Source organism: Nuphar pumila, chromosome 14, assembly GCF_984573655.1.
Source record: "Nuphar pumila chromosome 14, dmNupPumi1.hap1.1, whole genome shotgun sequence".
Taxonomy (NCBI): Eukaryota; Viridiplantae; Streptophyta; class Magnoliopsida; order Nymphaeales; family Nymphaeaceae; genus Nuphar; species Nuphar pumila.
In genome coordinates this window covers 1,465,407-1,492,350 of record NC_143262.1, presented here as the reverse complement: position 1 = coordinate 1,492,350, position 26,944 = coordinate 1,465,407, and the positions used below count along the sequence as shown (strand labels likewise).

Genomic DNA, 26,944 nt, shown 5'->3' with positions numbered 1-26,944 from the left:
AATCAAAGCTAAAATTCAATCATTCTTCAGATTTTCTGGATTGAATTCCATATTGATATATTCAAAATCAACTCCGGATCCGAATCCAATACTTTAAATCCATATTTCCTCAAAATCCGGATCAAAAACCCATTTCTGAGGAAATTTTCTCAAAATAGCTTTTAATTTCTCAGAAAAACTCCCTTTTGTAAATATTTTTTCAAAAACACAAAAAATTAGTTTTAATCTTTTATTTTCTCAAATCTTAGGACTTTTACTTAAAAATACAAAAAAATTGGAAAAATAACACCAAAAACCAAAAATTGGGAAAATTTCAAGAAAAACGAATGAGTTTGAGACTTTTAAAAATCGATATTTTGCTAAAAACCTCAGGAGCCCCCTCTTTGTAAATTTTCGAAATAACAAGGGGCCCCTTCTGCAAAACAGGTTTTTTTTTTTAGGGTTTTCTTTTTACCCTTCGTAAGGAAGGAGATGGGAGAAGAGCGCAGCCGCCTCTCCCGAAACCCTCTTCGTCGCCCAAGCCCTCCATGGCCGACCTCCCTCCACCCTCCATCACGAAACCGTTGGGTCTCTCTCCACCCTCCATCATGAAACCGCTGGGTCTCTCTCCACCCTCCATCACGAAACCGCCATCTTCACCCTTCATTTCTAACCTCCTCTTCCTGAATCTTCCCTGCTCCTCCTTAAAAGGGGATTCAAGGAAACCCTAAGAACCACCGCGCTTCACCCCAGCACCCCTCTCCTCTTCGATCACCCTTTTTTTTTTACCTCTCCATACGCATCTCCTTTCCTCTTCTTCTTCTTCTCCCTTATCTCCCTGGGAGCCTCCCCTCTGAGCTATTGGAGGAGCCGCAACTTCCTCCTTCAGAACTCCTGCCGTTAGAATAACTTGCTGTGGTTGCGGCAGCAGCGCAACATCAACCACTCCTGCTATAAATTGCGCGAGGTTTGAAGAAGCATCTGAAGAGACTCAATGCTCTGAAACATTGGATGCTTGACAAGTTGGGAGGAGCATTTCCAGCTAAAGGAGGCCGATTGCAGCAACATCACGACCATCGGAAGATATCCAGGGCAGAATAAATAAGAGAATTACTTTGCATCCCTCGAAACTTCAATGGCATTCTGAAGCAGCGATAATCTGCAGCCTTCCTCCAGATTCCTCTGACGCTATATCATCTCGGTACTCTCACCAGTCTTCATCGGGGTTATATCCTTCAAAAATTTCTGCAAACGAGGTAAGAATCCCTCTCTCTCGCTTTGCTTTTGGATTCTTCTCCTTTTGGGTTTTATTTAGAGCACTACCCTGGTGTCAGTTTTGCATATAGCAAACGCTGATCCATGTACATGGTGCTATATCAAAAGAGAATCTATGGATTCCGACATTTTTATAATTGTAAAATCTTCTCCTGGATCGTTCTTTTCTTTTTTTTATTTTATTTTTTTTGTTTTCTCTGCAATTTACGATCCATCTTTGCAAGATTTCCTGTTAAGGATACGTTCATATTGCTGCAAATGGGGTTTATCTGTGTGGATGTAAGCGTGATAGAATTGGCCTTGTTCTACTCCTGGTGTTGTAAATCATGTTCCTGTGTGAGTATTATTGCAGGATTTGAAATTTTCAGTGGATGTCCCAGTATAACCTCTGCAGTGTATGGTTAGGATATTTGCATGATCTTAGTCTGGCCATTCATTTGACCTTATTTCTTTTAGTAACATTTTTTAACCAAAGAAAAAGGAAACTCGTCAAGGTGGTGAGTCCTGCCTCCAAAGGGGGACGAAATTTCATAATGTCACTAGTGATACTTTCAATTACTATTGCATGAATATCGTGGCTTGATTACATTTTTTTTTTTATGTTCCTTATAACCTCTATCTGCTGCTGAAAACTCATGTTGATTTGTTCCATTCATCATTTCTATATTGGATATCATTTTTATTTTTGTTTTGCTGTCGGTTCATGAGAATCGGTTAACAATTCCCTCTAACATCTTCCCCTTTGCGGCATCTTATACATTGATGGTTGTTTCTTGTCTACATCTTATTTTGATCTCTTAACTATGCCTTGTTCTATTCATGTTATAAATCCCGTTTTACCTTATGTTGAATTTAGTGGAATCTTTCCCTGCGGGAGATCTGGGACCAGATCCAGGTGAGTTGAATATCACGTTTGAATCATCAGTTATATACTGTACATGGTTATGCTGTGTTTCGTATATCAACCCCTTTTTGATAGCTTTATACTGTCAGATTTGATAGTTTTATACTGTCAGATCCAAGATAATGAGTGTGTCCATCCTTTGATGGTAAATAAGAAGAGGGGAATAAGATACCACCTTGACTTCCACTACAAATCTGAGTATATTTGTCTCCATTCTTTTGGCTCCTAGTAATTACGCATGTCAATACCAGTTGATAATTACAGAATCTGCAGATACTTGTAGCAGCTTCCAAGGTATTGTTCTTGACGAAGAGCTACGAGTTCCTTTCCATCTTCCCTAGATTGGTAAGACAAATTTATCTCTCAGTTTGGTATGATAGATAAATTTTTTTTTTTAGATCTATGCTCTTCAGAATATTTTTTTTTTTAGCTAACAAGCGCATTAATCTTTTATCTCTATTCGCATTTCATCTCTTAGTATGTAGATTTTATCTTGCATTTTGAAACTGGAATCCTTAAGATAAATTGTGCAATCATTCTGTGTCACCTTGGATTCTTGTTTGATTGGATAAATTGAATTTACTGAGTAGCATCTTTAACTTATCCATATTAGTGTAGTTTCTAAACTGATTTGGGATGTTAACGTGGATGGAATCTCTCTATTGTACTGTTCATTTTTAAACCATATATCCTGCTAAATATGTTTCTGCGACATCGAAATGGCAATCATTTCTGTCATGCTGTGTTAGATCGGAGTCTGGAGTTGTTGCTCTCCTTTTCTTTGAAAAGTGGGTTCAGGATCAGGACTGAGGATTGATCCTCTGTTGAAACTGTTCATGGTAACTTGTTCATTGGAATTCAACATCAATTAGATCTCAATGCCATCGGCACTCCCCTGTTTCAATTTTTTTTTTTCTTTTTCTCTTCTTACAATAGTTCAGCCTGGATTACTATGGCTCTGTGTCCTTTGCATATTATGTCAATTCTTGAATTACTGTGGTTTTGGGCCTGCCATAACAGTTTATTTCAACTGTGGTGGCAATGAGCCCTTCACAGCAGTCCCTTTGAACTGCTGTGACCTTTTATACCTCATAACAACTCACCTAGAACTGTTATCACCCCTGATATCTGTCACAATAGTTCATCTTGAACTACTATATCTTTCATATCCATGGTTACTCATCGTGAACTATCATGGTGGTGCTCTTTCACAGTAGTTCGCAATGAACTACTGTGGCCTTCTATCTCCATAGTAGTCCATCAAGAATTACTATGGCTATGGTCTTTCACGGTGGTTTATCATAGACTACTGTGGTTCCCATCTTCATGGTAGTTCATCACGAACTAGTATGGCTGTTGCCTTTCACAGTGGGTCACCTTGAGCCATTGTGACCTTTGCCTTCTACAGCAGCCATGGATTGCTACAATCCCTACACCATTTACACTGTCATCTGTATCGGCTGCATCTACATTGTTTTCATTTACCATAACATTTCATAACATTTCCTATCTATTTCCTTATGACATTTTTGTGGTGGCTTCATTAACATCACATCTCCCTCATCATTATATGCATCCCTCATTAGGCATAAGCTCCTCCACTATCTTATGTATAACATTTTAGCGGTACATATTCATCTTTCTCATTAGCCTATGCATGGCGTTGAGGTGTTACCTGTGCACTTTCCTATTACATCACATATTGTATTTAGGTGTTTATAAATGCATTTTCCCACCAGTTTATGCACTGCATTCAGACATTCCATGTGTATATTTAGTTTGGTGTAGGAATGTTAATTTGTAGAGGTATAGTCATATGTCCCCTATTCTATACATGGCATTTTACATTGTGTTAACTCCATTTTGCAGGAAACATGTAAAAGATATCATTATTTGGGATTGTACATTTGATTTTATCCATTGTAATAGTTAGGTTGGAATAAGAATTTACATTTCTTGCTTTAGGTAAAATGAATGAGCATCATAGAATACCATGAATTGTTTACTCCATGCATTTTTTTTCTTTATTTCTCAAAATCTCACATTGGTGAAACACGAATGGCACGTACATCATTTCATAAAAGGTAAGTTAATTCTAAGTTGATGATTTATACCAACGGCCATAGTCGGGGTGTAAACAAGACTTAGTATTCTTATCTTTTATGAAATAACACCGGATCCACACTGGATCCTCTTTCAAAAAATCATCATATTCTTCAAATATTTTACCTTTTATCAGAGTTTAACTTAGAATTAATTCAATATATATACCAATGGCCATAGTCAGGGTATATTGAGAGTTAATTCCATTCTAAACTCTATAAAAGTACAAAAATGTGTTTCATTCTTCACTAGAATTTTAATATAGATTACTATATAATACATTCAATGACCATAGTCAAGGATGTATTATATTTTCAATCTTATTTTAATTCATTTAAAGAATGAAATAGCTTTTCAAAGTCCAATCTCAAATTTATTCAAATTCATTCATCATGTAGGGTAAAATTGCATCATATTTTTTAAAATTATTTCAAAAACCCAAGTGATTTTGAACATCTTTTCTATTTTCCAAACCTATCTCAAATTTCAAAGTCCAATTTGACTTTGAAATTTCAAAATTATTTCATATTCAAACTTCAAATTTCCAAACTCAAAATTCAAAACTCAATATCAAAGTTCAATTCAACTTTGAAGTTTCTAAAGTCATCTTCTGATTCTAAACCCAGTTTTTTTTTCTCTCTTCGAAGTTTTAAATCAAAGTTGAGATTGACTTTGAATCTCAAACCTTCTCAAGTTCAAATCTGGATCTTCAAAACCCCAGATCATCTTTAAAAGTCCTATTTTTGACTTCTCAAAACTCAAATCCAAAATCAAATCCTAGTCTCAAACTTGGATCCAGATTTCCAAGTATAAACTCCATTCTACTTTGGATCTCCAATTACAGATCCAAAATCCATCTAGGATCCAGATCCTCATTCCGTTGGATCTCAGATTCAGATCCAAAATCCAACTCTTAGGATCCAGAATCCAATTCTACCATCGGATCTCAGATTCAGATCCAAATCCATTCTAGGATCCAGAACCCAATTCTATTTTGGATCTCAAACTTCAGATCCAATTCCATCTTAGGATCCAGAGTCCAACCCTATCCCGGATCTCAGATTTCAGATCCGAATACCTTCTTGGATTCCACATCTTGAATCTAATTCCATTCAAAATTCCAAGTCCAAAATCCACTTTGAATTCCAATTCTCAAAGCCAGTCTCATTTTTTTCATTCAAACCAAAGTTCCTATTTCAGATCTTAAATCCAAAAATCAACTCAAAACTCTATTCAGAATCCAGAATTTGGATTCGGATTTCATCTTGAAATTCCAACTGTTCCAAGTCCCATTCCTCAATTCCTTTTAGATCCCCCACATTTCCTTCTAACTTCCAAAACTTCAAAGTTAGAATTCAATTCCATTCCAAAGTTCAAAACTTCCAAATTCAAAGTCCATTTATGACTTTGAAATTTTCTTTCCTTCAGTTTTAAGATCATTTCTCTCAAAGATCTAAATTCATTTTCCTAAGCTCTGATTATTCTAAAAACTTAGAACTTCAAATCTTAAGTTCTAAGTTAGAAAACCTTTCTTCACTTTATCTGATTCACTTGGAAATTCTTCAAAATATTTTCAAAAAGAGCATACATCTTTGCATTTGCACAAGCATGATTCATTGTGCATTTTAGACTTAGGATAAATACTTAGATAAATTCATTGCAAAGCAAAAAGGCATAAAATTCGACCCTTGGTTCGATTACCCCTGGTAAAGGCGCCAGGAACGGTCGAACCTCGTACCGACGAGCGGATCCCGTCTTCCAGTTTTCCCGCAAATATTTCAAAAACGGAGGCGAGTTATTTCAAAATTCTTTAAAATTAAGGTCAAGTGAGACCCGCAAAAGAGTTCCTCTATCTCTTCTCTTCTCTTCTTTCTTTTCTCTTCTCTCTTTCTTTTCCGTTCTTTTATCTTTTCTCCCTTTAAAAAAGGAGGAAAATAAAAGGTTGGAAAGGAAAAGAGAAGGAAGAGAGAGAACATTACGAGAGGAAAAATTTTGCGATGATCACAGCACCCTCTTTAAAAGCCCAAACCTCGATTTACAATAAGAGAACCTGTATACAAATCGTGGATGCCACACCCGGCACCCACTTACCCCATGCCACAATAGTTCCGCCCAAAGTTGTGTGCTTCGGGGGTGAGGACTATGCATGCCTCACCCAACTTCTTTTTCTCAAAGCCCATTTGTCGCACGTCTTGCGGTTCCGCCCGAAGCCCACTTGTCACACGTCTGATGGTTTTGCACGAAGCTGCATGCTTCGGGTGAGAACCTACGCGTGTTGCCTCATCCAAACTCTTCCCGCCTAAAGCTGCACACTTCAGAGGAGAGGCCTCTGAAAGTTGCCTAAACCGAATTCCTTTCGCTCGCATGGGTCTAACCGCTCCCGCCCTTCGACTCCTCCAGAAGTGTGACCGATGAACCGATCGGCCACATGATTGTCACATTTGAAAGTGACTTGGTGCTATCGCCCATAGCACCTTACGCCGAATGGGACTAACTTCTCTTGTGCTCTGACTCCTCCAGAGGCATGCATTGTCGTAACCGCTTCCTTGCGGTCTTCGACTATTTCTCAATTTGGGTCTTACAAGCCTCCCCCACCCACTGAGCTTGACATCTCTGTTGAGCCAATTAAGTAGGAATTAACTAACTCTTCAAACTGCCAAAGGGTAGCATCACTCTCCCCACTATTCTCAGTCTCGGGTAAGTCTTTTCACTTGACTAAGAACCCATGAAATCGGGCTTTCTTGCCATGGCCATTCCACCTATGGCCAAGGATTCAATCTACTTGCCGATCAAACTGCAGACTCACGTTTGGTAGAGCTCGGCTGGACACTCCTCGTATCGGCTCCTTACCATCGTCATGATAAGACTTCAAAAAGCTTACATGAAAAGTTGGGTGCGACTTAATCCTTGAAGGCAACCCCAACCTATATGCCATACGTAAACACACCAAATTTTCCACCTTCATTCACAAACCCTTTCCTTTTGCTACTAGGGCCTGCCCTCTGAAGCCTTCAGAGAACCAGCTGGTCGTTATCTGAGCCAGGGCAATTCATAGCCCAAATTTTATAATAAATTTCAATACTTTATCCTACAATCAAGATTCAATCCTTATTTTGGCTCAATCTCAATTATCAGTTCTCATCCTCATATGAGAATTTTCAATCCTTTGTGTCTGCCAAGGGTTCGAGATTCCAAGTCCCTCATTTAGGCTTTAAATTTCATGTGTCATTGCATATCACTGCATGCATTTGGTATATCATCTCATATTATTTTATGGCATTGCACAACATGGCATGGCATTTTCGAGATTCAGCATTCCTATTTTTCAAAATCTTTCAATCCAGATTCAAGTTTTAAAACTTTTTTTTCAAAATCAATCTCAAATACCTGGGTTTTAAATCGACATTTTGCCATTTGTTAACCCCTAGGATCTTATATTCTTTTATTTCAAAAGATTTTCTTTACAAAATGATCTGGATTCATTTTAAACTCAATTTTTAACTGATCTCAATTCTCAAATGAGACCCATCTAGGTGGTGTCACTTTTGGATTCCTTCATTCCTCAAATTTCTCAAATTTTCAGAGTCCTAGTCGGATTAGGACTCTATCTTTTTACTTTTAAATCTTTTTCAAAATTCTATTTTGGTTTTAAATCAGAGGTAGTCTTATCCCTTGTCCATTCCTATCATTTTGGCCAAAATCTTAGAGTTTCAGTCAGATCAAGACTCTACTTTTCACTTTTATTTTCATCTCTTTTCAAGAAAACCTTTTAAAACCTTTCATTTTGGCCAAAATTTTAGACTTTTAGTCGAATTAGGACTCTGCTCCAGAGTTCTAATCGAATCAGGACTCTATCTAGATTTCATTTTCACTTGTTTTCAAAAGTCATTTTTAAAATCTCGTCATCTGCTTATCAGAAAACCAAAAAATTCTCAGAGTTCTAGTTGAATTAGGACTCTTTCTGAGCGCCCTAGTCAGATCAGGACTCTGAACCTGACTTCAATTTCTATCTTATTTTTACCTATTTTCTAAAATCCTCTCATTTGTTTTCTAGAAAACCCAAAGAGTTTTAGTCGAATTAGGACTCTGTCCTAGAGTCCCAGTTGGACCAGGACTTCAACTCTGATTTCAGTTCTCACCTTGTTTTCATCTATTTTTGTAAGAAAGCTTCTAAAACCTCCTTGTTTGTTCAAAATTTTGAAAGTTTTAATCAAATTAAGACTGTGTCTTAGAGTCCCAGTTTGATCAGGACTCTGACACTATCTTCTTTTTTTAGCTCATTCTATCAAATTCTGAGAAAACCTTTTAAAAACTCCTTTATTCATATTTCAAAAATGCTAAAACTCTAGAGTTTTAGTCGAATTAGGACTCTGTCTCCAGAGTTTCGATCGGGTCAGAACTCTATTCTGATTTCACTGCTTGTCGCTATTTTTACTTGTTTTCAAAAATCCTTTTATTTGTTTTCCAAAAGAAGCAAAATTCTAGAGTTTTAGGCGAATCAAGACTCTATCTCAGAGTCCCAATCGGTTTAGAACTCTACCATGATTTCATCTACTATCTTTATTTTACTTGTTTTTAAAAAATAAACCCAAAATTTTAGAGTTTCAGTTGGATTAGGACTCTAATCTTGATTTCAGATTTCATCATATTTCCACCTGTTTTCTAATTGAAAAACTAAAAAAATCAAAAGTCTCAGTTCGATCAAGACTCTATCCCAGAGTCCTAATCCAGTTAGGACTCTATTCTGAGTTTCGTTTCTACTTCCATTTTCATTCTCTTAACTTATTTTTTAAAACTTAGTCATTTTTGTAGAGTCTCAGTTGATTCAGGACTCTATTTAAGAGTTTCGGTTGAGTTAGGACTCTAACCCTGACTGTATTTTCTGACTTATTTTCACCAATTTTGATAAAATCTTTAAAAAAAAAACTTCTTCATTTGGCTTTTAAAAACCTAAATCTTAGAGTTTTAGTTGGTTTAGGACTCTCGCCTAGATTTTCAGTTCGATTAAGACTCTATTTTCAAAACTTTTGATTTTCATCTGATGATTTTAACTCTATTTTAAAAACCATTTTCAGTCTTTATTTCAACTTTTTAAAAACCATGGTGTGGGGCCCACTTAGTTGGTGTCACATCTGAAAGAGTTCTGATCGAGTCAGAACTCCGTATTGGTTTAAAAACTTTCAATTTTCATTCCAATTCTAAACCTCTTTTGAAAACCTTTCATTTTCAAGTTTTAAAATCGTTTTTAAAAAATCAACTGGGCCCACTCTGGGTGGCGCCACACTTGAAGAAGTTGGGGTTAGCTTAGGGTTAGTTAGTATCCTAGTTAGGTTAGGAATCTAGAAGAGTCCAAACTTGATTGAAAAGTTGCATTTTTACTTCAGATTTTTACCTTGATTTTAATTAAAGTTTTAAAATTAGGGTTTTAAAAAGATAAAAAGTGGCGTCACATTTGGAAATTTCTCAAAGTCTCTAGAATCCTAATTAGGGTTAGGCTAGTTAGAGTCCCACCTAAGTTAGGATTTTCATAAAAATCCCCCCCCCCTCCCCCCTTTGTGAATTTAGATAAAATTTTGAAAAGTTAAAAGAGTATTAATTAGCCCTAATTAATAGTTTTCAAAAAAATCCATAAAAAGGGGCAAAAGGGGGGGTTGACCCCTAGGTTTTTCTCTCTCTATTTCTTGCTCCCTCTCTTTCCTCCAGCAACCTTCAAGCCCTACTCTATTGCAGCAACCTCCAAGGTGAGTTTTACTTAATTTATTTCATTAATTTTATTAGTTCTTCATGCTTTTTTTTATGGTTTTCACCATAGCGACCCTTATTTATTGGATTCAAGCTTAGTTTTCAATCAATAATCGTAAAATCGATTCAAGAAAGTGATCTAATGCTATTTTAGGGCATTTTCCATTATTCTAATCCATTCAAATCATTGAAAATACCATTTTTTATATTTAAGCCCAATAAAAGATGAGATTTGCCCCGTTAAATGGGTTGAATCTCTCTCTTCGAAGGCTAAATCAATCTCTAACCGTGTATTTCTTAATTTTTTTTTATTATCATATTAATGTTTATTTTGATCATTCAAGCATCAAATCCAATTTTGTGATATTATTTGCATGATTTTCTTATTAGTTTTCATGTTTAGATTAAGGTTTTGCAAGCTTTACCGATAATATGCAATTTTCAATCTGAGGCATGCGAAAATCATGTTATTTCATGTCTAATTTTCTGTAAAAAAATATGAGTTTTTTAGGGTTGGTCCATGGGTTTGTCAGTGATTTACCATAAAAAATAGGGTTATTTTGGGTTTTGTAACCCTGTCAAAAAATAGAAAACCAAAAGTTATTTTGTAAACCATAAAATCGCTACGTGGATTCGGGAACAACTTGCTGAGGCAATATATCCTTCATCAAAGATCTAATCGATAATCCATAAGTTGCAGTGGCTTTGTTTTGATGTCTATTAATTATTGTAAATTTTTCATATTTTTATGAATCTGTTTGCTATTTTTTCTCTGTCATAAAATAGAATCATTTTTTCAGAGCTTTTTATACCTTGTTTAAACCCAAGATCGATTTGTGTCGATCGTACCTCCCTAACCGAAGATCCGATTGATGATCCATAAAAAGGAAAATCTTCCTCTGTGTATTTGTTGTTCACTGCTAAAATTTTATAATTTTTTAATATTATTTGCTATATTTCCAAATACCCGAAATCGGATGTACTTATTTCAACTTGTTATATATTCGTCAGAATTGCGCATATATTATTGGAACGATATCTCTCTAACCGAAGATGATTTTTCTTATCTATAAAAAAAAAATCTTTGTTTTTTTCTTCAGTATCTCTCTGTAAATTTTTATAAATTTCTATGGTGGTTTGATACTTTATTTGGATCGGACACTGTGACAGGTACGTGCCCAAGGGCAAAATCATGTATTTTAACGTTTTATTCAATTTTCATATTAAAATAATATCAAAAATATATTTTTTAAAATGTAATCTAATTTTAATGTTATCAAAACTATCCATGTCAGTACTTACAGAATTTAAAATTTATTTGATATATTATTTGATTAAATCATGAAAACAAGGTGCCCGTAGAGTCCCGATTCGAGTAAAACATTGGCAAAAATCCCTATTTTTGTGATATTTCGATTTTTTTTTAAAAAAAATTATGCTTTTAATATTTGATCATGTTTATAATCATGCTAGGGTGCTTCACGCTCGATTTGGTATTTATTTGAATCCATTTGAGCCCTAAATCAAAGTTTTACCAAAATATTTTCTGAAAATCCTAATTTCAAGGCCATAGTCTTGTTTTTAGAGGTATTTTTATCATTTTTCTCCAAATTCTGAATTTTAAAATTGTTAATTTTTATTATTTATTCAATTTTATATCAACTTTTATTGTGTTTATCTCAGAAAAATATAGAAAAAGACTTATATTTGGATAAATCCAGCAATTTCCAAATATTGTTGGATAAATTCAGAAAAGCTGACATATTTTCACTAACAAGTTTTTTAGTTTTGTAGGGACATTCAAGAGTGTACTTTCTTTTTATTTTATTTTCTCTTTTTGTGAAAATTATAATTATAAACATTGAAATAAGAATTTAATTTTCTACTTAGAATAAGATTGCATTTCATATAGTTTATTTGTTTCAATAATGTCAATGTGTGATGAATGATGATTCATATACATATTCAAATTTACCATGGTCTACATGAATAGCATGTACACTAGCTTCTAAGGAGTTGATAAACTCGGTGAGTTTCGTATTTGTGGCCATAGTCAGAATACGAACGAAACCCAAATTTGTCTTCTTCTTCTAATTCACAATCGACCTATACTCTTAGGCTATCTTCAAAAACCATTGCATATTTCTAAGTTTTCTAAATATTTTTCTTCTTTTAGAATCAAATGAGTTATATTCAATCAATATCTATGGCCATAGTTAGAGATACATAAAGAATTTATTTCATCTAAGTTCTATAAGGCAAAAAAATTCCTTTTTTCCATGACTTTCCTCAAAATTCTTCAGAAAGTATTTTCTCAAAGTAGCATTCATGCATCATTAAGGTTAGATTAAATCATGAAAAGCTTTCACAAGGCCACATGCCCATCCTTTTGATGTATTTTTCAATTCCATCTCATAAAATTGATTTCCTCAAAAATCATTTGAATTTCTCAGAAAGCTCTCCTTTTCTTTAGAATTTGATTTTCTTTTTTCAAATTACTTCTCAAATCCTAATTCACGATTTTCAAAGCTTCTACTTTTGTAAATATTTTAAAGCATTCCAAGCAAACATCATGATTTCAATCTGCATTTTCTGAAATTCATAGCACATGCCTGATTATTTGTGCATTTAGGAATAAAACATCAATTTAGACAAGTTGAGCAAAGCAAAGCACATGATTGATCCTTGGTTCGATTACCCCTGGTTATGGCGCCAAGAACGATTGAACCTCGTTTCATCAGGCGAGTCCGATTCTTCAGAATTATCCTGCATTTTAAAACAGAAGTGAGTTATTTTCAAAATCTTTTTCAAAGGTCAGTTTGACTTGCAAAAGTAAAATTTGCAATGATAACACCATAGTACCTATTTTCTTAAGCACTTTGAAGGGTCCATTGTATCTTGCAACTAAGCCACAGTGAACCAACTTGTTGCTGATTTTCTTCCAAATCTGAGAGGTTAATTTAAGCATCATCAAATCTCCTTCCTTGAACTCTAAGGACCTTCTGTTTCGATCAACTACTTTCTTCATTCTTTTGACAGCTTTGGCCAAACAGTCGTGTGCCTCATCCATTGCCTCTCTCCTGTCGCAAACAATTCTAAGTGCTGCAAGGCACTTTTCCTGTTCAGTCAGACCCAAGTCTGCTGGAGTGAGGGGTTGCTGCCCCAACACAACTTCAAAGGGACTCTACTCAATGTTGCTAGATTTTTGCAAGTTGTAACATAACTGAGTCATTTCAAGCAGGGTCACCCATTTCTTTTGATTCACGGTCACATAATGCCACAAATATTCCTCCAATACTGCATTTATTTGCTTAGTTTGTCTGTCTCTTTGCGTATGGTTGCTTGTCAAAAAGTTTAACTTAGTGCCAAGCAACTCAAATAGACAAGTCCAAAACCGCTCAGTAAATTTGGCATCACGGTTACTCACTATGTCAACAGGGATACCCCAATACTTTACCACATTGTTGAAGTAGAATTTGGCTATCTATTCAACAGTGCATGCCTTTGGGGCTTGGATAAATGTCCCATACTTAGAGAACCGATCAATCACTACAAGGATTGAACCCGTGCCGTCCACCTTTGGCAATCCTATAATTAAATTTAGAGACACTCTGCCAGGGTCGCTCTAGAATGGGGAACGACTAAAGTACCCTGCTTGGCCGCAGTCGCTCCACCTTGTCTTGTTGACATAACAAACATGTTTGAACATAGTGTTCGACATCTTCATTCATTTTTGGCCAAAGGAACCCTCGGTTCACCAACGCCAAAGTGCGGTCTTGGCCCAGATGGTCGGCCCAAAGGACTATCATGCATCTCCTTTAGGAGATCTTGCTGAATGCCTCATGTCTTAGGCACATAAACTTAGCTATCTTTAGCATACAGGACTCCTTGTATCCAAAATATTTCACAAATGCCTTCCTTCATCATGTCGATCAAATAAGAGCCATGACTGCATCTTTTGCCAAAGCTTCCCGAATCCGATGAAGCAACTCCCTAGTCACTTGCGATCGTGACACACATGATGGCTTGTGCACCTCGGCTCAGTGCATCGGCTGCTTCGTTAGAGCTGCCCGACCAGTGCACATTCTCCATTTCAAACTCCGCTAAAAAGTCCTGCCAGCGTGCCTGTTTGGCACTCAGTCGCTTCTGTGTCAAGAGGTAGTTGTTTGCTACATTATCTGCTCGAACAACAAAGGGTCTTCCCAACAGATAATGTCGCCACAATCTTAAGCAATGGACCACGACTGTCATCTCCTTCTCATGTGTCGTGTAGCGTCATTCTGCTTCAGAAAGTTTTTGACTTTCATAAGCCACTGGGTGTCCTGCCTACATCAGGACACCGTCCAATGCTCGATCTGAAGCATCAGTTTCCACCTTGAAGGGTTGTGTAAAGTATAGCAATCACAAGACAATTTCACTTGTAAGCTTCTCCTTAAGCAACCGAAACACCTCATCACAACTTAACGACCACTGCCACAGTCACCCCTTCTTCAATAAGTCCATCAAAGGTGCTGCTAGGCGTGAGTAGCCTTCCACAAAAATGCCTATAATAATTGGCTAACCCCCAAAAAGACTGCAACTCAAACATACCCGTAGGTGTCGGCCACTCCCAAATGACCTGAACCTTCCATGGATCCATCTCCACCTTGCCTCGGCTAACATAATGATCGAGAAAGGGGACCCTTGGCTGAGCAAAAATACATTTCTTTGGCCTGAGAAACAGTTGGTTCTCCCACAACTTGTTAAGCACTACCTCTAAGTGCTTCATGTGGGTTTCCAAAGAGGGACTATAGACGACTATATCGTCTAGATGCACAACCATGAAATCATCAATGTAAGGCCGAAACACATTGTTCATTAAATTACAGAATGTGGTCGGCGCATTACACAACCCAAAGGGCATTACACGTTACTCAAATAGACCATACCGAGTAGTACATGCCATTTTTGGTTCATCCCCTCAGCTATCCAAACTTGATAATACCCTGACCGCAAATCCAACTTAGTGAAGATTTCTGCCCCTCCTAGCCAATCGAACAAGTCCTCCACTCTCGGTAGCGGGTATTTATTTTTCACTGTCAACTTGTTAAGAGCGCGATAATCCACACACATCCGAAGAGATCCATCTTTCTTCCATTGAAACAACATCGATGCTCCATAAGGAGCTTTGGACGGTTGAACATAGCTTGCCTGCAACAACTCATCCAATTATCGTCACAACTCTGCTAGTTCGGGTGGAGACATCCAATAAGGTGCCTACGCAGGAGGCTAAGCGCCCGCCACCAGCTCAATGGCGTGATCAACATCACGTCTTGATGGTAATTCCTTAGGCATTTTGTGGGGCATCACGTCAACAAACTTGCCTAAGATTTCTTGCACGGGCAAAGGGACTTCTTCTGCCTCCTTCCCAGGCATAGTTTTCACCAACGATGCAAGGAAGGTTGGCTCTCCACGCCTTAATCCTTCCTTCAACTTTAACGATGACATCACTTTTGTCGCCAGGGAACCAAAAATAAGCAGAACAAGACATGGTCATGCCTCATCCGCAATCATCAGAGACCCCAAATGTGGCCAAACAGTTGCTCTGGTTTGGCTAACTTCATTCCTAGCATCACATCAAAATCATCAAGCGTGCAAGCTGTGAAGTTACATGCTCCTATCCATAAACCAACTTTCATCGACACAGCCAGTGCCTCATCGCTCATAATCGATGGGATGACATTGATGGCTTTAACTTGGCATGGGTTCGGGGTAAGCTACAGTCCGAACCTTTCCATCATACGGGTCGACACAAAGTTGTGTGTTGGTTCTGTGTCAATTAGGGCATAGCCAGCCATATCGTTCAAGCAGACCACTGCATAGAGCATTATGGGGCTCAAAGGTGCTTACTTCACCGCCTGTCGCAGAGTGTTCACCAACCGAATGGGGTTCATGTGTGTCGGGGCATCCGAAGTAGATGCCAAGAGCTCCTCCGTCGGCTCTTGCATCACGACAACACTCATCTCCTTATGTTGCGGGAACTCTGGAGCACGATGAGGCCCCTTGCAAATGCAGCATCCTGAGAAGATAGAGGACTTCAAACAATTGTCTTTCAAATCCTCCTTTTTGCCACCATCTTTGCTATTAGACTATTTCCCGTATTTCTGTGGTTGGCTCTTCGAGGATTCAGTGCTAGTGTGCACTAAAAAATCCAAGAGACGGTCAACCACTGCCAAAGCCGAAGGCAAGTCCCTCACTTCCTGCCTTCTAAGTTCTGTTTGGGCCCAAGATTGAAGCCCACTCATGAAGTAGAAAAGTTTATCCTCTTCAGCCATTGTCTTTATGTCAAGCATCAGGGAACTGAATGCCTTGACATACTCCCACACAGACTTGGTATGTTTCAAACGGTGCAGGCTTTCTCTAGCCAACCAAGAAACGTTGGAAGGCATGAACCGATGTTTGATTTCCTACTACATGTTGTCCCAAGTAGTGATAGGCAACTTTTCAGCATTTTTATCTTCCTCAAGCTTGGTCTTCCACCAAAGCTTCGCGTCGCTATGCAGATACATGCTTATGATGATCACCTTATCTTCCTCTTTCGTATGAACAACCTTAAAGTACTGTTTCATATTCCAGAAATAGTTCTCAAGGTCTTTCAAACTCCGTGCACTAAGAAAAGCCTTGGGTTTCGAGACTTTGATCTTCGATGTTTCTAAAACTGCAGCGTTGCCCAACGCCCGACGTAGAACTGCCACCTTCTGTTTCAGTCCATTTACGGTCTTGGCCATCTCTTGACGAATTCCATCAAGTAGACCATCAATGCGAGTCACCATCTCCCTCACTTAGCGCTCCAAGGATGCCACACGACCTTGCCCTTCGTTGGCTCGAGTAGTAGCATCGCCGATTTATGACGTAAGGGACCTGATCGACTCCTCCAGTCGTCCCATCCTTTCACAAATTTCAGTTGCAGCCTTGGTTTCCCCTTAAACCAAGGCTCTGATACCAAATGTCATAAAAATTTCTTTTTTACTTAAGCTTGCACGACCTAAGTTTTCAGAAACCTAAAAGAGACTTAGCAGCCTTCATAGCCAACAAGTAAGGAACACACCAAAGCTTCCCCAAGAGGGTTTTTTCCTCTTTTACACTTTGCCAAAATATAAAGTACAAAGTCGTTCTTCTTCACCCTTTCGAAGAGTCAAGCGCCCTCTTTAAAAGCTTGCCTCTCGTTTTACAAAAAGGGAACCTATGTACAAGTCATGGACGTCGTGCCCGACACCCACTTACCCCATGATGCAGCATTTTTGCCCAAAAATGCACGCTTTGAAGGCGAGGTCTTCGCATGCCACGTCCAACTTCTTTCGCTCGAAGCCCATTTGTCGCACGTCTTGCGGTTCCGCCCAAAGCCGCGCGCTTTGGGGGCGAGGTCTTCGCATGCCACGTCCAACTTCTTTCGCTCAAAGCCCATCTGTCACACGTCTTGCGGTTCTGCCCGAAGCCCACTTGTTGCACGTTTAACGGTTCCGCCTGAAGCCATGCGCTTCGAGGCAAGAACCTACGCCCGTTGCCTCGTCTGAACTCTTCCCGCCCAAAGCCGCGCACTTCAGGGGAGAGGCCTGTGACTTGATGTCATCGCCTGCAGAACCTTTCGCCGAATGGGACTAACTGCTCCCGCGCTCTGACTTCTCCGAAGGCATGCGTTGTTGCAACTACTTCCTTGCGGTCTTCGGCTATTTCTAGGTTTGGGTCTTACAGAAGCCCCCATTGGTGGAACCAAGAAGATTCATGTCGTCATTCAACCTAGCCAAGTTGTTCACGTCCCTTCTATCCCAATATTTGAGCCGTGTGCATGAAGGTTTCATCGCCCACTTTCTCTTGTTAATTTCCTCACTTGATCTTTTATTTACGTCTCTTCCTGGTTCTTACGAGAAACCTTGAAACAATTTCGTTCATCCCCAATGTCATCTCTATCTTCATACCGCTCCTTGGGATTTTATTGATGCAAGTTTGTTTTCATCAAATCGGTCTCCATAAATAAATGTGATCTTTGGTGATTAAAAAATCAATGGCTGACAAATCACAAAATTTTGTGATTTAAAAAAATCATATTTTCATCAAAAAAATTACAATCCAAGAGTCCGATTTTTATTAAATAGACATGCAGAATGTACCTATAAGGGCAGATTTGATCAAAACAAGTTGCATCATTACTCATATTTGTTTTCCAAAAATATACGACATAAAACATATTACAGTTCTTAAGTTGTATAGAAAATCAGAACATTTTTTTCTGGTGCATTTTGAATGGAGGATCGCCTCCAGAACTAGTGGAATGCAGTTAAGCTGCGACTATGCCGCACTAAGCAACAACACGACCACCCTTCAACTGGATGATCTCCGGAGAGCCTATCAGGTCCAAGGGACATTGGACAGCAAACAAGATATCTTAGATGCCGTCCATTATGAAGATGAACGGCCCCAAAAAGCTGTCGAAAAGGACAGTACCCACCTAGATGGGTCCCACAAAATTTTTTGACGTCATACATTTCTTAGATGAACAGCATCAACGGCTGAACCTTGGACAGTCAGTTTTCTGTCTAAGGGTCCCTCGAACCTGATCCGAATCACCTAGATGGGTCCCACAAATTTTTTTTGACGTCATACATTTCTAGCTTGTACAACTGTCAACTGGCGATATGGGTTGAGTCAGGTGACAGGGACTATATGTCCGAATCGGATCGTCCCCGTACACCTGTCCAATGAAAAGCAAAGTATTTAGGTACATTGGACAAACTTAAGCTGGCTGCACCAACATGGCGTTAATTGGCTTGTTCAAGGCTCAGTACATTGGCCTTCTTGGTTTTACCAGTACTGCTGCAGCCCTTCCAGCAGAGTTACCAGTTGATACACCAGAAAGCTCTCTTTTTTTTCACATGGTAGGTATTTGAATCCTACAGCGACCCAAAGGATGTGGTTCGGACGGGTCTCTGGCAATGGTTCAAGAAAAAATGACGATGTTTAACAGGCCTTCACTTCCTTTTTGAAGGGCTTCTATATTGGTCTTGAGGGGGATTTAAGACCTCATCAAAACTTACTGCACATTCTGAGAAGGATGGCCAGTATTCATTCTTGTGGTGTTGAGTTTTGCAGTTGCCAAGTGATGTTTAAAATGTTGATAAAATTCATTGGCCTTTGTTGTACTATTTGATGTGCCTTTCTTGAATTCCTTGAAGAACTTGAGTTTCGGTTATTGCGATCTGTTTGGATTTCTTCTTGTTATAATGCATTTATTTGAAGGAAAATGGTGGTTTTATCTAAAAACAAGCAGGTATGCCTTTCAAGAAAAAAACAAGTAGGTATGCTCATAGTCGCAAATATTGCCGATATTTTGATAAGATCATAAATTTAACATGATATTTCCAATAGCCATCGTATGGCCACTAAAACCGCCTATTACTATCATGTTAAAATGGGTTTTTGCAAAAAAAATTAAAAAATTATGATATTTATATGCTTAACATGTGTACATATATATATATATATATATATATAATGTGTAAGTTTTAGACCATTTATCTCTCAAAGAGTTCTAGACCCTTTTAAAAAATATATTTATATTTGCTTTTTACTTAATCTAAATGCATAGATGTGATTTTTATGCTTTATTTAGTAGGTAACATGTATTGGTCTAAACATTGTTCATGTGTCTTTGGCTGACCAAAAAAAGCAACTGTACATGTTATACCAAAAATTTAACTAAAAATAAAAAAAATTTGTTAAATTGATTCAATTCCTAACATGGTTTTTAGTGAATAAGCAATGATAAACACATCTATACATGTGATTATTCTCCATGACCTACTTTGTTTCGTTGTGTCTAGAGTTATGTAAGTGTTGAGACACTTGTAACTTTTTTTGGGTTACCTTTGCACTTTGGTTTTGGTTGATCAATACCTTGAAGGGTTAATCCATAGATTTGAACTGTAACGAGTTTGCGGGCAAAATTGTAAATGAATGCAAATGTGTTAAGGTTTTTTTTGTTCACCTTCGTTATGATTACTTTCAAGTGATTGCAATTTTTCTTTCTCTATTTTTTTTTGTTCTCTTGCACTCTCTATTATCAAAGTTTTGCAGTGATAAGCGAGCGATCGAAAAGCTTAGGGCGGTAAAAAAGGATTATCGCACCGCACTAGCCTATTAAAGAAATAGGCCCATGGCAAAGATGTCCATCAAATAAACTTGAGGATTATGTTGTCCCTTTTTTTGTTCCGTCAACATTAGAACCCTAAAAAATCATAGTTTTGTGTTTTATACTAGATTTGAATTGTTACATGTCCTTATCATTGTTTAATCGATAGAAAACATATTTTTATCATGTATCTTTACATTTAGATTTGTATTTTAAAGAATAACAAAAAATTAATGGTTGATATTATAATAAAATTTGATGATAAAATATTCATATTTTTTTTACCAAATCTAGTTGGATAGAAGCTTGTTTCTTAATAAATAAGCAATGTAAACACATTTAATGGTTTAGATCTAACATAAAACACAAAACTATTATTTTTTGAGAGCCCTAAACGCGACCTAACTAAAAAGGAGGCAGCATAGTCCTCTCTCTCTATATATATATCTATCTATCGATATATATATATATATATATAAAGTAATGCTGGGAGTACCTATTTCCACATATTAAGAATCATGGTTGTAGGTAGTATCTTCTCATTAAACCTTATTAATGTACTCAACATAGTTTATTTGATAGAAATCACGTTTTTTTTTACATAAAAATAAGATATTTTAAGTCATAAAATTTGTTACATTGTGAGCCATTGATTTTTAAAGGTCTTAAAAAACATCCATGTATGTTATAATCACATGATCCACAATTTGTTTTCTACTAAATAATGCTTATAGATCATATCTACAAACAAGGTCTGATCAACAAAAAAAAATTAATTTTTTTGAAAATCTAAATCTTTTAGCGTAGGTACTCCCGGAGCACCTTATCATTACTAATATATATATATATATATTCCCTGACTATGTGTAAAGATAGATTACACTTTCTCAACTTATTCTGTCTTTTTTTTCAATTCCAAGTTGCTTATAATTTTTTTACACATAGCAGCATCGTGTCCATGGCTTGATCCTAACTTCCCATTGCGTGCAACATTGCCACTACTGTAATGTTTCCATGGTCTCTGACTGTAAACAGAGCCTATCAATCACTCCAGCATACGAGTCCCCAAAATATTTTGGATATGCACATGGGGCTTATCTTTATTACACTTGAGAGTACCGTAAGCAGTAGTCTAAATTCATGATTGCAGGTACTATTTACTTAACGAATCCTTGTAGATGTGTTTTTAGCAAGAATCATGTTCTAATTTTCCGATACAAATTCTTTCTTTGTTTTTTCTGTGAAAAATTGGTATTTAATGTAGGAAATGAGAATATCCATCTATGTTCATGGACACACACTTTTGGCCCATTTTCCCGGTGTGCGACGTGCAGGCATGACTGAAACAAAAATTTTACTTACAAAAACCGAAGGAACATTGATGCTCTTGGTCCGTGAGGGTGCTGTAGTTGGCCAAGTTCCCAACCACTTGTCTGACCAAGTTCTGTTAGTGGCACGAGCGGGATCAAGGCGGCCACACGTGTAACAGGTGGTGGCCTCGTGTTGTCCGCCACCTTCAACGATAAAAACGAACGCTTGTTCACCCTGAGCCACAGAAAAACACCCCCAACACTACCATTCTCGAGAAGTAATCCTAATCTCCCCCAACTCTTCTTCTCCCTTATTCCCCTCCCTATGGCCGCTGCCGCTTTCTCGTCTTCATCCTCGCTCCCAAGAGACAACCCCTCCTCTTCCTTCGACTACACCCGCACCTCTTCTTCTCATGGGCCACCGGACACCCTCAAGGTGGTTTTCGAGGGGATCGCCTTTTTTTTTTTTGTCTCTTATTGTCTGTTTTTCTATCGTTTTTTTGACTGATGGGTTTCTATGCTCATCTTAACTCTTGCGATGCAGATCTCTAATCTGGGTCCTCGATCTTCGCTGTAAGCCATACACTTCAATTTCTCGTTTCATTTCTTCCCGTTATGTTAGCTAATTAGTTACTTCAGTCAATTTGTGGTTCAAACTGCCGCTCAAAGATGGGGCATTTCCCGTTTGATATAGGAACTTCTGTGGGCATACCCACAGAACATGGTTTTGGGCTCGATGGGATCCACAGATTTGTGATTCCGTGGATGGGGTTTTGTCTAATCTGCATGTGATCATTAGCAGCATTGAAGCTTGTTTGATGCAGCTCTAATTGGTTTGTGAAATTGGTTACCTTCGTAAATGACCGGTGAAATGAGAAATTGGGTCCCAAAGTGGTGCCTGTGCCTTCAAAGGGATCATCTTGAACGATCTGTTTATGCAAAGAAGCTTTTATTTTATGTTTTTCGCGATCCAATATTTTGCAATTTCTTCTTCCTTGAGAAGTTGTATTGTGTCAAAGCTGAAACGATTTAACTTGTTCAGAAGAATCAGAAGTTGCCATTTGGCAATGCCCAAATTTTTTTTGTCTTTGATTTTATACAATTGAGATTAGAAGAGGCTTGCTTGTTTACAGTGGAGTTGGTTCATTGAGTTTGAAGGCTTCAAGGGAGGTTTCTGTATTGACCCAAGAAGTTGCAGTTTCTGAACCCAAAAGCGCCAAGGGCCATGATGGGTTGGATCTGTTTGAGGAGATGAAGCATAGGTTTCTAACCTTCAAAAACCAGCAATTTCTGTAAGTGGTAGTGAGAAAAAGTTCAGGAGAGTTTCAAGAGATCTTTGGTTTATCAGTCAACTTCCACCCACATGTGCATATTTGGACAGGAAAAACTTGGACCATTTTGGAAACCTTGCCGAAGCCCAAGCACCGAAGGTGATGAAACATTCTAATTTTAAGCACTGGCTATGTTTTCCATCGCACTAATAATCATTCTTGATGGGTTTTTATTCATCTTATCACCTGAACAATGTTGGGGATTCGTTCTGAGATGACAAGGTTGGATGCAGTTTATGGTAATTGCATGTGCGGACTCCAGAGTCTGTCCTTCCAAGATCTTAGGAATTCAGCCTGGTGAAGCATTTACCATCCGAAATGTTGCCAATTTGGTCCCCCCATTTGAGGTACTGTTTGCTTGAATTTTTGCTTGGTGGTTTTTTAGATTCTGACAGATCTTTATTCCCTTCTTCTAAATTACAATACCTTGCACCTAAGGCATCCGTTTATGAACAGATGTTCTCATATATTGAATTTTTATGTAATATTCTTGTTTTCTGCAGAGCGGGCCATCTGAAACTAACGCAGCCCTTGAATTTGCTGTGAATACTCTCGAGGTAAGGATCTTTTACTCTTCTCCCGCTATTAATTGCTTCTTCTTTTTATCACAGCGAATCTGCACTTTTCTTCATGTTTGATGACTTCATTCCAAGTACAGGTTGGGAACATATTTGTAATTGGTCATAGCCGATGTGGAGGAATTAGGGCCCTCATGTCTATGCAAAATGATGGACATTCAAGGTAACTAACTTGTTTATTTCAATTTTCAAGCTGCCTCATCAGTAACATTTCCTTGCCATCATAAAAAAGATGCACGGCTTAATGTTTTGTCTTACAGATGTCCTCTTTAATTTCTCTCATTTTCAAAGATAACCAAGCATTTTTGTTTGTATCCTCACGAATATCTGATCTCTTATTTCCAGTAGTTTCATTAAGAATTGGGTGGTTACGGGCAAAGGTGCACGGGCGGCCACGGTGGCTGAGGCATCCAGTCTCAGCTTTGATCAACAATGCAAACACTGTGAGAAGGTAGGCAGTCTCAAGGGAGCCCGTGGTTTCTGCATGAATTCATCTCTAGGTTAAATGGGTTATCTTTGGTTTGTCTCAGGAATCAATCAACCAGTCACTGCTGAGACTGATGACATATCCATGGATAGAGAGGAAGGTGAAGGAAGGCAAGCTCAGGATCCATGGTGGATATTATGACTTTATTTGCTGCACTTTCGAGAAGTGGACACTCGAGTACAAGGGGAAACAGAGTTATGCCATAAAAGATCGCTGCTTTTGGTTCTGAATCTTGATAAGGCCCAATACATTAATTTATTGTGTGGTCATCAATAAAGCTCTTACTGTAGCAGGTGATGGTTTCCAGTCATATGCGGATTGACAGTGCCTTCCAGTTCTAGTAGAAGAGCCATCTATTTGCCTCTGATAAGCTTTTTGTCATATTAAACCTTTTAATATCCTTGTAATGATATTTGAAGCCATTTAATTAGCATATCTATCTAACTGGTTAATGTTTAATGTCTCTGTTCTTTACTAATTAACATATCAACCTAAGACGGTAAAAAAGCAAAGAAGATGGCAATTCTGTGGAATCAGTGCCGTCTACTCCTCTCACTCGTGTTCAGTTAAACACGAGAACTAAATGAAGCGTAAACATCACAGCTCACAAGGGCATCGTGTGCTTGGTTTAATTTCTCTCCTGAGGAGTCCTCATTAATTCAACATTCTCAGAATTTAATGGCTAATTAATTGCAAAACAAAGGCAACAAAATCTTAAACTTTCGTTGCAATGGAACGAAACCAGATTGGTGATTTACCCACTTAAGCATACCGTGTGGTGTGAATCAAAAGTGTCTGGTTTGAAGCAAGGCTCATATATACCAATACATCTTCATCAAATAACTATATATTCAGGATAACAAATATGATTCCTACCAACTTGGCAAGAACAAGGGCTCTTGATATCGAACACCGTTATTGTTTCAGCACATGCGTTAGCTTTGGTAGAAACAAAGAATAAGACTAAGATGAATGTAAAAGAACTCAATTACGCAAGATGTAACGTGGTTCAGTGACCTGAGGTGCTTACGTCCACGGATAAACAGGCTCTCACTCTCTCACTCAACGTGAGAACCCGGGAGATTTCATTAATATTATTTATAATGATTACAAGATAATAGAGGATGACTTAAAACTCGTTAACAAATAACTTTTCACCATCCTGGATTTCCTGATAGAGTCCTGTATTATTAACCTGGACTCTTCTAGATAATCGATCCTTCTGAGAGAGTCCTGAAGGACTCAGCTTCTCTTCTTCTGGTCGGTCGGTTCTTCTGAGAGAGTCCTGATGGACTCAGATTCTCTTCATCTGCATCTGGTCGATCCTGTACCTTAACAGAATGTTGTTGTGAACGAAGAATCAAGTGCAAGCAAGCCATCCACGCACATCAAAGTTTTCAGGAACTTAATGACTGAACTGTAAAAGCTCCAGTAAAATTTCGGTCAGGTAGAGATGTTCCTTGTTCAAGATTGTTTGTGATCTCTACTGGTATATTTGCCAAACGCTGTCTATCTTCATAAAATGCTCATTCCCGTCATTGATTGAATCGATGTCCTCCTTTTCATGGAACCTCTGTCTTCTCCTAAACTTCTTCCCTTTCCTTTTCTCTTCCGTGTCTAGAAGTGTTGTCAATCTTTCCGTCAGAACATTTGGAACCTACATCATAACCAGCAGCAGGATGAGATAAAATGTTAGCCCTCTCAATCCATACAATCACAAGCTCGACATAAAATACCTTCCCATATTGGAGTCTTCAAGCACTGCAATAGAATTCTGGATCAATCATCAGCCTCACTCAATGTCTCATATTCATCCGTCAACTTTATGTAATTCGTCTGCGTTCTGATCTAACACTGACAGGAAAAGGATAATTTAAGGGATATGGCCATTAGCACAAGTTGCAAGCCGTGTACAACAGCATTCTGATTGAACACTGATCAGGTACCATAAAATTCGAGGGAAAATGGGGATCGGCATAGGTTGCAAGCTATGTGCAAACAGAACATCTTGAAACACAAACAATGTTTAGATGACAACGAAACCAAATTACCGTGAAATGTTCGCTTTTTGCTAGGGAAGTCTGAACTCCAGATATATAGCTGAATACAAGGTTTGTTTTGATAAGAAAAAATGTTTGCATTTCATTATATTGAGACATCGAACAGTACAGAGTCTCATACAGCAGGCATAGTCGAAGAGATATCGACCAGCCAAGGGTTCATCAAAGGTAGGTAGATTACAATTGAGTAAAGGAGCTAGACATTGTAGGGAATCAAAACCCCAATGTAGGTCATTCATGAATAAGACGTCCGGTTGCCGTTGTAGGGATAAATACCGTCCCCTGCCTTGCTTGCGAGGAGGCCTGCACTCTTTCAATCACCAGTTTGTTGGGTTCAGCCTGCGCTTAAATAGAAAACCATCTGGAAGGCGCACCTGATGCCGCCATCGGTGAACCGAGATCGGTGGCTGGTGGTGGTGAACGGAGCAGGGGAAGCCGCTGGTGGTGGATGGAGTAGAGGAAAGCTTCACTCCTCAGCCGGACTGCTGCTTTCCATGAGCGCAAGCCACTGGATGCAGTCGATGAGCAGATCATCGTTCCCTCACCGGATGGAAAAATTCTAGAATGGAAAGGTAAGGGATACGATCCCTGTTTCTCTCTGTAGCTGCCGTGATAAGGGGTTGCTCATGATACCCCTTTATAGGCACAGAGTGGGAACAGTTTGTGCAACCGTTCTCCTTGATTCTGTGCAGGTTTAACGAAAAGAATATCTTCCGTGGAGGAGAGTTATTCACATCGTGGGTAATCACCACGAACGTTGTGGTTTATCCCAACATTCTTCCACTTGTTCTAACGATAAATCCTTAACCAGAAAATTTTATGGGAATGACTTGATGAATATATTGACCTTTATAATCTATTTTATAGATCCTTAGTTGAATCTTTAATCCTTATGAGATTAACAACAAACAAGTAATAACAAGAATCAATATACTGATTGTGATCACTTTATTCATATGCATATGTCAAAAAGAGTTTAACAAGCTCATCCTCAATACATGTTTAGAATA

At 38.1% G+C, this 26,944-nt stretch overlaps 1 protein-coding gene across 2 annotated transcripts; it reads left to right on the top strand.

Annotated features, from left to right (window-relative positions):
• Positions 1 to 21,740: 21,740 nt before the first annotated feature.
• Positions 21,741 to 24,331, top strand: LOC149816024 (beta carbonic anhydrase 5, chloroplastic-like). 2 transcript variants are annotated; one of them, XM_089986724.1, is made up of 9 exons: positions 21,741 to 21,914; positions 22,023 to 22,051; positions 22,612 to 22,770; positions 22,860 to 22,908; positions 23,043 to 23,156; positions 23,313 to 23,366; positions 23,468 to 23,550; positions 23,736 to 23,838; positions 23,918 to 24,331. In XM_089986724.1, exons 1-9 carry the CDS (start codon positions 21,804 to 21,806, stop codon positions 24,101 to 24,103), a joined length of 888 nt encoding a protein of 295 aa, XP_089842850.1. In that variant the 5' UTR covers positions 21,741 to 21,803; the 3' UTR covers positions 24,104 to 24,331. The 2 variants fall into 2 exon arrangements, with proteins under 2 accessions (XP_089842850.1, XP_089842849.1); XM_089986723.1 differs by having other exon boundaries at positions 23,733 to 23,838.
• The last annotated feature ends 2,613 nt before the right edge of the window (positions 24,332 to 26,944 follow it).